We start from the raw sequence: 9,896 nt of genomic DNA on the forward strand, positions 1-9,896 counted from the left end.
TACATTCCTAAGGACTGAATCCCCCACTACAAGAAGCCCCCCTCCCCTCTGAGGCATATCCTTGGTACGAGAGGATATATGTTCATTCACCAAGGAAGAGGTCCCTTCTAAGGTACCACATCCCCTTACCTCAGTGAGATGGCCTCCTTCCCCAAGGGCTCCATCATCTATGACTGGCAGGTTGCCGTCACCTTGGGACTGGGATGTGACTATTTCATCCCTTCTTGCAAGGGGCTATTGATCGAATATTGGACCTTCCTAGACTTTAATGAGACACACACTCCCTTGTGCATCTATGAAAATAGAATGTAGCTGTGACATCTGACACAGGGGTTAATGAGATGAGCATAAATTCGCTGAACAAATTCTAAAAAGGCGGTACATTAATGGATATTGAGAGAACAAACCTGCCGAGGTCACCAGAATACTTTTTTCTTAATCCATTCAATACTGTCCTTTGTGAGATGAGCATAGACACCCGGGAACTGGGGATCACCACATTTTCCTGATTTACCAAAAGAAGTAACACCTCTTTGTATTCCCCCACATATCAAAGGGCCACCAGAGTCACCCTGGAAAAAAGAGAGACACTTGACATTATCATGAAATGCAGCCTCCTTTGGTCCTTCTGTTACAAGTATAAGGAAATAGTTCACGATGGGTATCTGTGTTGGTTTTTCTGTAGCAGTAGAATAGAGCAAGAGTCCAGCAGCACCATAAAGACTAACAAAATTTCTGGCAAGGCATGAGCTTTTGTGAGACACAGCTCACTTCCTCAGATGCCAAATATAAGGAAAGTTAGGAAAAAGGGAGGATATTAATTCATAGGGTTGCCATAAGCTGGAAGTGACTTAACAGCATTTAACACACACAAAAGTGCTGGTAGTGATGCAAAGAATACTTACATTTGGGTAGTTGAAAATGTTTTTACAAAATTAAGTCAGAATGTAATTTTAAAAAGCTCATAAAACCTCATTTCTGTTCTGGATGCAAATATATTGTCATTGCATTTGACCTTTTTCTCTCACAGACTTAAAAGTAAGCAATCGGAGATAAAGCTTAGTTGAAAATTTCTCCGTGACATGATAGTTTTCTATGTGCAGGGAAATTTGGGGCAGAGGAGCATTCAAGTATTCATCTACCACTAGCAGGGCTAGAAGGTTCATAGTTTGTGGTTGCTGATTTCTGTGTGCTGAAGTCCAATACAAAGTACACTCAGGGCCAGTTTATGCAGTTGGTTCAATGCACTTTGTTGCCCCAAGAGTACAAGCCCTGGGCCACCTTGGGCCATGTCCGCACTGCACATTTGCAGCTCTGAATTCTGCGGGCTTTCCCTGCATGTTCCCACTTCAACTCACCCAAAGGATTCCGAGGATGTCTCCAGAGCGCAATTTCGCCGCATTAAGCTCATCCACTTATATGGCAAATTAAAAAAATAAAGCGTCCTCCACACCCGGTGCTAAAAAAATAAAGCGTCCTCCACACCCGGTGCCTTTAAGTGAGAACATGCAATGTGTGTTCCATCCACTTCCTGCTGCCAGCCAACCCCCGCACTCCCCCCGCCTCCCTTACTAACGCAGGACCAATCGCCGTCCTTGCTTGGAGCGCCGACTGGGCATGCGTGGAGAGAGTGCCGGTCTGGGCTTATCAAATGCAGCGGAGACAGGCAGCGCGGTGGGAACAAAAATTTAAACTCGTCTTGGATGCTTTCGTACTAGATGCGTGCAAATTGCGAGGTAAGTTGCTGGTGCGTTCACGGGCCTGGTCAGGCCCAAGATGAACACCAGAGGCAGCACCGCTATAGATCACTATGGCCCACGCCTCCTCATTTGCTGCCCTGGCTGGATCCAAGTAGGTTCCAGAGGCAGCATCACAGCATCCTGTCCATTATCTGGGCAGCAGCAGCATGTGTGTGGGAAGCAAAGACAGGCAAAAGTCATGTCCATTATCTCCTTCCACATTGCCATGCTTTGCCCATTTGGTGCCCCAAATGGCTGATTGGGTTGCTTGGACAGCTCCCCCTTATCATCACTTGATTGCATAAATGTAGTTATCACTTGATTGCATAAACTAGTTTTGATGGTTGCTCCTGATATGCATGGCTGGCTCAGACTAGCCTGATCTCATCAGCTCTCAGAAGCTAAGCAGGGTTGGCCCTGGTTAGTACTTAGATGGGAGACCACCAAGCAAGTCCAGATCATTATTCAGAGGCAGGCAATGGCAAACCATCTTTGAAGGTCTCTTGCCTTGAAAACTCTACATAAGTCAGCAACTTGATGGCACTTCCCCCCCCCCCCCAATGATATGCAGGCTTTGATACAGACCTGGCATGTGAGCAGAAGCCCAAATGAAAATCTTCCCACCAATTGAGAATTGATGATAGAAGAATTTGTTGTAAGTATTGCTTCTCTACAAAATAGTACCTTCCATCTTATTCACTATTTTCCCTTGGCTTCAAAGTTAATTAATATGTATTTAACACAAGTTTTATACTAATCTTTAACCCATGTGAAAACAGGATTGGTAAACAAATGCTCTTACTTTACAGGTATCTTTCCTTTGGTTGCCAAAACCACCAGCACACACCATGTTCATTGTCACAAAAGGTCTGTAGTTATAGTGGTTCGCGTCATTGCAGATGCGTCTGTCTACAACAGCGACGTTAACTTCACGCAGAATATCAGATATCGAGCCGCCGTTTTCAGTACGCCCCCATCCAGTCACTAGACACTGTGTGCCTGCTCTGAGATCATCATAAGTTTTGGGAAGCTGAATGGTCTGTACATATCGATTAAGCGTTGCTCTTCTATTAAGCTGAAGAATAATAAAGAAAAGTGTTTGCTTGTAAACAAAGGGCAGTCTTGGCTACTGGTTGCTTCTCTACTAACTTGTTATATACTGTAACACTCTCTCTGGGACGGACCTCATTCACTCACTCAGTTTTTACTGTCAAAGCAGTACTGAGGCTTTACCAGAAGTCTTGCTCCTTTAAATTTTGCTCCTTCCCTCTTTGCTGTTTTATAGTTGCTTCTGGCATACAGCTTAATCTGTTTTGTTCTGTTTATTGACAATGGGCATATTATTTCACCAGCTTTTGGAGTTCTTTACGAAAGTGAACAAACAGTGACCTGGTGGACATTTGGACTTTCCAAAGGATTTTGACAAGCTGCCTCACCAAAGATTCAGGAATCAGCCTAGCATTCATGGGATAAAGAGGACAGGTCCCTTTATGGGTTAAAAAGTGGTTAAACAATTGGAAGCAGAAAGCAGGAAGACATGGATAGCTCTGGAAACTTAAGGAACTAAGCACAGGGTCCTTGAAGGATCAGTATTGGGGCTGTTGGTGCTTAATTCGTTCACAAAAGATCTGGAACTGGGGGTGAGCAGTGTAGTGGCCAAGTCTACAGATGACACAAAAATATTCAGGGTGGTAAGAACTAAAACTTACTGTGAAGAGCTCCAGGAGGATCTCCACAAATTGTGTGAGTGGGCAACAATATGGCAAATTTAATTCAGTGTATGTGAATGTAAGGTGATGCACATAGGAACAAAAAATCCCAGCTTCAAGAATAAACTAATGGGGTCTAAACTTGTTCAGACTGAGAGGAAAAGACACCTTAAGGTCATAGTGGATAGCTCAATGAAAGTGTCATCCTAGTGTATTGCAGGAGTGAAAAAGGCAAACTCTGTGCTGAGATTGAAAATAAAATGGCCAATGTTATAATGTCCCTATGAGGAAAGTCTGAAAAGTCTGAGACTTCTCAGTTGAGTAAACAGATGAATAATTGGGACATAGTAGATGTTTATAAAATTATTCACAGGGTACAGAGAGCTGACAGAGTGAACTTTTTCTCCCTCTCCTTTCCTTTCCTTTCCTTTCCTTTCCTTTCCTTTCCTTTCCTTTCCTTTCCTTTCCTTTCCTTTCCTTTCCTTTCCTTTCCTTTCCTTTCCTTTCCTTTCTCCCTTAGAAGCTTTTTGATCCATTGAACTTGAGCAGCATAGCTTTGAATCTATTATTTGGGGAACACAAGTACTGAAATAAATTTTGTCAGGGTAGCCTTGGGATCCCTATCACTTAATAAAAAAGGCATTATATCAGATATGGAGGCATTAGATTTGTCTGTTAAAAGAGGAGAGCGATATCGTAATCTAAGATCCTCATAGAAACGAAATTCCAAGAGCACATGAGCTAGTGAGTTGATGGAGCTGGAAGAGCACGAACAAGTCCTTTCAGAGTATGATAGGTTCAAAAATCTACCTTGCATGACCATAGAGGGGTTAGTGTTTAATCTGGCTTGAAAGAAGGCTCTGGAGAGATGAGGGATTGTCAAAAAAAAGGTAGAGGCTGATAAACCACATGGTAGTGGTATTCCGCAAAACTGGATATGAACAAACCCGACGAGCATGGAAAGATGTGCTAACATAATCAACTTCTTTGATTCACTTTTAATTAGAGCGAAAGCTTCTGTTTTTCCAAGATCTCTTATCATATCCCACAAGATGCCCATCAGTGACAGTTTCTCAACAAAGATGTTTTGCCATGAGGATCTGTATGAGTCATGCTTCAGAAAGACTAGATACCCCTCAGTACTAAAAAAAAATAGCTTCAGTTGTAGCTTAAAAGCAAACAACCATGCCGTAGCTTCAAGAGACATTTGGCCAGACTTGGAGCGAAGGGTAACACCAGCAATACACCGAGGGGCATTTAACAGCTTCTGTAAAAACTGAAGCAATGGTCGATCTATGGACTCATTAACAGTAGTTATACAGACAGCAGTGCCAAAAAGAATAATTGGAATAATTTTTAAGTTAAAAACTTGGGTGGCCCCAGGAATATATTTTCCAACTTTAGTATAGAAGAAATTAACAATAGCCCCAACCCCAGGTTTAATTTTGTTAGATACTGCTTTTTGATGAACATTCCAGTTTAGGTTATAAGAAAAAAGAATACCAAGGTAAACGAACTCCTTGACGTGATCAACATCAAAGCCGTCTAGCACCCAATGAAAGGAAGGCAGTTTTCTCCTCTTAGAGAAGATCATGATCTTTGATTTGTGATGGTTTATTTTAAGATCTTCCCTAGAGCAGTACACAGAAAAGGTTTATAGAGTTCTTTTCAAACCAGTTCTTGTATGGGACAGAAGAACTGCATCGTCAGCATAGAGTAGGATTGGGATAATACAACTTGCAAGCTTTGGAGGGTGGCAAGCCTCTGAAAAGTTCATTGCCATATTGTTCAGGTATAAATTAAACAAAAGAGGAGCGAGGAGGCAATCTTGTCTAACTCCCTCGGCCAAATCAAAGGGCTCTGTTAGTTCTCCTTGATCACCACAGTGAACCTGAGCTGTAAGGTTTGTAAGAAATTGCTGTATAAGCCATAATAACATCCTATCCATACTAGAACTGGATAGTTTCGTCCAGTCTCTCTGTAGGAATGGCATCAAAGGATCCCTTGAGATCCATAAAGCCAACATAAAGGATGCCACTTGGGGAAGAGGAATATTTCTCAGCTAGGTGAGAGAGTGTCAAACAGTGGTCAATGACAGACCAACCTTTTCTAAAACTGATGTGCTCCCAGCCAAGGATGTCATTTCGCTCAATCCAATCAAACTACTAAAACTTGAAGGCATCAAATGTAGTTGATGGACCATAGATTCCGGACAGACAAAAGGAAATACTTTTCTACACAGCGAGTGATTAAAATGTGAAATCCGCTGCTAGAGGACGTAGTGATGGCCACAGGTACAGACAGCTTTAAAAGGTGATTCGACAGATTCATGGAGGATAGTTCACAGTGGGTAGCCATGTTAGTCTGTTTGCAGTAGTCAAAAAGGGCAGAGTCCAGTAGCACCTTGAAGACTAACAAAAATATTTTCTATTCTAGCTGTATCTGAAGACGTGAGCTGTGGCTCATGAAAGCTCATACCCTACCAGAAAATATTTTTGTTAGTCTTCAAGGTGCTACTGGACTCTTGCCCTTTTTGACTCATGGAGGATAGGTCTATCAGTGGCTACCAGCCATGGTGACTAAAGGGACTGAATTGGGAGAAGAGTCAGTTAACAGTCAATTTAGGAATATTGAGGCCACCACAAATTAGTGGGAAGAGCTCTCATCTAGTGAAGGAAGAGCAAAGGGGTGATTCCACTATATTCTCTCACCTTATTGCCCCCTTCATGCTGCATGGCAGTTCTTTGAGTCCCTCCTGAGTCTCCATATTGGCTTTTGGGGAATAGCAGGGGACTGTGGGGGGGAGGAGGAAAGTTTGGGGGAATCGACTTCTGAGAGCTTGTTGCATGCATGGTTTGTACTATTCACCCTCATTTTAATGGAGTTCATTCACATAACCTTTTCAGAGAGAAAGCATCCTACACAACTGGGGGAAAAATACACATAAATACAATATTTCTTTGCTCAGTTTACCTGTAAAACCAGAATGTCATATTCCAGTGTACGTTTATTATATTTTGGGTGAACATATGCGTTAGCAACATGAAAAAATTGTTGTCCTCTCCCACGTTCAGATAGTGAATGAAGACCGAGGATAACTTTATCTCCCTTACCTCTGAAAAGATAAAAATTAGGTACATTTGAAGAGTCAATACGTATTAACCAAAGTTCATTTCTAGCCTATGTTGGTATTCTGTGCGTGCCAAATTCCCCGCATTGATACTTTGCTTTGTAGCTGATTGATATATTCACTAGCTTTGACATAAAAAGCCATGGCCTAGCAAACATACCTCACAATCCTATGAAGACTGGTCCCTGTGTAAGCCCACTGAATTCAAAGAGCTGAGAATCGAGTTGGTTTCAAAATGGTTGGTTTTAAAAGAAATGGGTGTAACACAGCATCTGATTGGACAAGAGGCTACTTAAGGCCCCAAAGAAACACACTCTAACTTCAAATACGGCATTTGGTTTTCAGTTGTTACTATGGAATATTACAACATGGCAGGATCATATTGGTTCTCACGCCTTTATATTGATTTCCCCATGTATCCGTCAGGTTAATAAAAATATTCTTATTAAATATCCTATCTTCCTTCTTTCTTCTTTCCCCTATGAGATTTGTTGTGCTAAATTTGCAACTGTGTAAAACATAGTACAAAACATTCCATGATTTACGGCACTGCCTTTTGCTCACTGGGCTGCCTGCTGCTCCTCAGCTGGCTAGTGGCTGGCTGAGAAGAGGTGTGTGGCGATCTGTGAGCATGCAGTGCAATGCCATCACTTTCGGGTTTACCTGCTGGCGACACTCCAGTTAGTACTTTCACTGAAAAACTCTATGGGACAAGATGGAGCCAGAGGCCTCTCTGTACATTTTCCTCACTATAAGAAATAAATGTGCCAGAACATGTTCTGGATTGCCTAAGAGTCTTGAAATGTGACTTAAAATTGCCAGCCTCCAGGTGAGTCTTGGAATTCTCCTGGCGTCACAACCAATCTCCAGGTGACAGAAATCAGTTCCCCTGCAGAAAATGGCAGCTTAGGCAGGTGTACTCTATGGCTTCACATCCCTGCTGAGATCACTCCTTTCCCTCTGCCCTCCCCAGGATCCACCCCCCCCCAAATCTCCAGAATTTTCCAAACCTGGAGTTGGCCACCCTAGCTTTCACTTTGTTTAAAGAAGGAGAATGTCTCCCAACTTACAATTTGCAATGAGCTGCTGTCAGCACCCAGTTTCTTTTGATCAAAGTTCCTCCGCACCGGAAATGCTTTCCTCTCACTAAGGCAGCCATAAAGGGTCTTGAGTGCGGGACTGAAGGTTTCCCTGCAATGATATCTGCGCAGTGACCTAAGTAGACAAAAGCCAAGGTAACCAAGTGATGTAACACTGTGATGCCGATTCATCAGTCAGTTCCGGCACAGGGAATGCAATTGGGCACAGGCACATTATATATTCTCACAAGGAAGTATATTGAGAAGTTACTAAAAGTTATTCAATGTTACTGAGAAAGCAGAATGTCACTAGTTTCTTCGGAGGGCTCATTTAAATATTCTGACTTTGGGAACATCTTGTGGGCTGTGGACTCTATGGTATTGAAGTCCCTCCCCTCCCCAAACCCTGCCCTCCTCAGTCAACCTTGAGCCGGCTACCTGAAACCAACTTCCATCGGGATCAAACTCAGGTCGTGAGCAGAGCTTGGACTGCAGCACTGCAGCTTACCACTCTGCGCCACGGGGCTCCTAAGTACACATACGAAAAAAGCTAAAGTACACATACGAAAATGACAAAACATTGAGAAGGGGAGATCACTGAGGGAACACCAAACAAACAGAGAACTCTTCACCTGCTGGTGGAAGAAGGCAACAGAAAGGGACAGGTGAATCACCCTAGGGAGAGAGTTCCAAAGTTTTGCCACCGTGACTGAGAAGGCCCTTTCCTAGTTTGCCACCCATCTTTGGGGCATCAGAAGCAGGGCCTCTGAAGATCACTGTAGTGGTTGGGTTTTAGAATCATAGAGTTAGAAGGGACCACCAGGGTAATCTAGTCCAACCCCCTGCACAATGCAGGAAATTCACAATTTCATAGGTATTCTGGTCCCAAGCCAGGTAAGGTCAGCACCAGCAGCTTGAATTGTGCCCAGAAACAGATTGGGAACCATTGCAGATGGGCCAAGACTGGAATGATATAGTCCCCATGACCCACTCCAGTCAACATCCCAGCTGCAGCATTCTGCACCGATTGAAGTCTCCAAACACGTTTCCAGGGCAGCCCCATTAGTGTAATGCAACACTTACCTCTGTGCATTCCAAGGAATAGAATGGCAGCGGAGAAGGAGAAGACAAAGAGAAGGTCCATTGTTGCTGCTTTGTGTTTGTATCCTCGGTGAAGTACCTCATATATATGGGGAATATAAAGGGTGTTGTCTTTGAATGCAAAGGAAATGATCTTTGAATATAAAGGAAGTTATCTTAGGTTCATTCCTTTTAAGGCTTTATTTTCACATGAAACTCTCACAAGGATGTCTCAGATTTATCTGGAAATATGTATCATTTTTGATTACAGAATGTTCTGTCATATGAGATAGAGATCTGGCATTGCTCAACTTTGACTGTGGTTCGGTAGAAGTACAATATTTCTTAACACATTGGTCTATTTGAGATCGTTGTTGAAAACACACCTGATGAAAGGCTCTCTTTCTAGCTTCCTGGTGGGGCCTGGAGATTGCCCAGAATTACAACTGATTTCTAGACTGCAGACATCAGGAGAAAAAGGCTGCTTTGGAGGGTGGACTTAATGGCGTGATACTCTAAGCCAGCGAGATGCTGCTTTAGGGTTGCCAACCTCCAGTACTAACTTATAAACACAGCAGCAAAAGACAACAAAACAAATGAGTCATACATGCAAAGAGTGCTATATTCTATGTGCAGTAGTCAAATACAGTGAATAAATATATACACTGATGTTAGCTAAACAAATAGAACTACGTATATACAAAAGTTAAACTTTCTTTTTTAGAACCAGTGTCTTTGGAGTCATTGTCCATAAGTAATCTTTTCAAGGTTGCCACATTTGGGTGCCTTGTTGTTGAAGTGCATTGTATTTGACTACTGCACATAGAATATAGCACTCTTTGCATGTATGATTTGTGTGTTTTGTTGTCTTATGCTGCTGTGTTTATAAGTTTGTAACTAACATTACGGCAGGCTGATTACTTATTTGCCATAACCTCCAGGTATTAGCTGGAGGTGGCCTGCTATCACAACTGATCTCCAGCCGATAGAAATCAGTTCACCGAGATAAAAAGGCCGCTTTGGCAATTGGACTCTATGGCATTGAAGTCCCTCCACTCCCCAAACCCCACTCGCCTCAGGCTCTGCCCCCAAAACCTCCTGTTGGTGGCAAAGAGTGACCTGGCAACCCTATGTTGCTTCCTGTATCCAGGTCCAGTAT

General features: G+C 42.8%; 1 protein-coding gene across 1 annotated transcript; it reads right to left on the reverse strand.

Moving 5' to 3' along the window:
• Positions 1-416: 416 nt before the first annotated feature.
• LOC130477050 (granzyme A-like) lies at positions 417-8,801 on the reverse strand. Its single transcript, XM_056849043.1, has 5 exons — positions 8,741-8,801; positions 7,649-7,793; positions 6,422-6,563; positions 2,542-2,814; positions 417-572 (listed from the first exon to the last, which is right to left on the reverse strand). The coding sequence occupies exons 1-5, from the start codon at positions 8,799-8,801 to the stop codon at positions 417-419; spliced, it is 777 nt and encodes a 258-aa protein (XP_056705021.1).
• Between the last annotated feature and the right edge of the window lie 1,095 nt (positions 8,802-9,896).

This window comes from Euleptes europaea, chromosome 4, assembly GCF_029931775.1.
Source record: "Euleptes europaea isolate rEulEur1 chromosome 4, rEulEur1.hap1, whole genome shotgun sequence".
NCBI lineage: Eukaryota > Metazoa > Chordata > Lepidosauria > Squamata > Sphaerodactylidae > Euleptes > Euleptes europaea.

Excerpts from the sequence above, each read along its gene's own strand:
- LOC130477050 (XM_056849043.1), bottom strand. The coding sequence starts at position 8,801 with ATGGACCTTCTCTTTGTCTTCTCCTTCTCCGCTGCCATTCTATTCCTT. Across the intron at positions 6,564-7,648 it reads ACAGCAGCTCATTGCAAATT|AGGTAAGGGAGATAAAGTTA; the intron begins GTAAGTTGGGAG and ends TTATCTTTTCAG. Across the intron at positions 2,815-6,421 it reads ATGACATTCTGGTTTTACAG|CTTAATAGAAGAGCAACGCT; the intron begins GTAAACTGAGCA and ends ATTATTCTTCAG.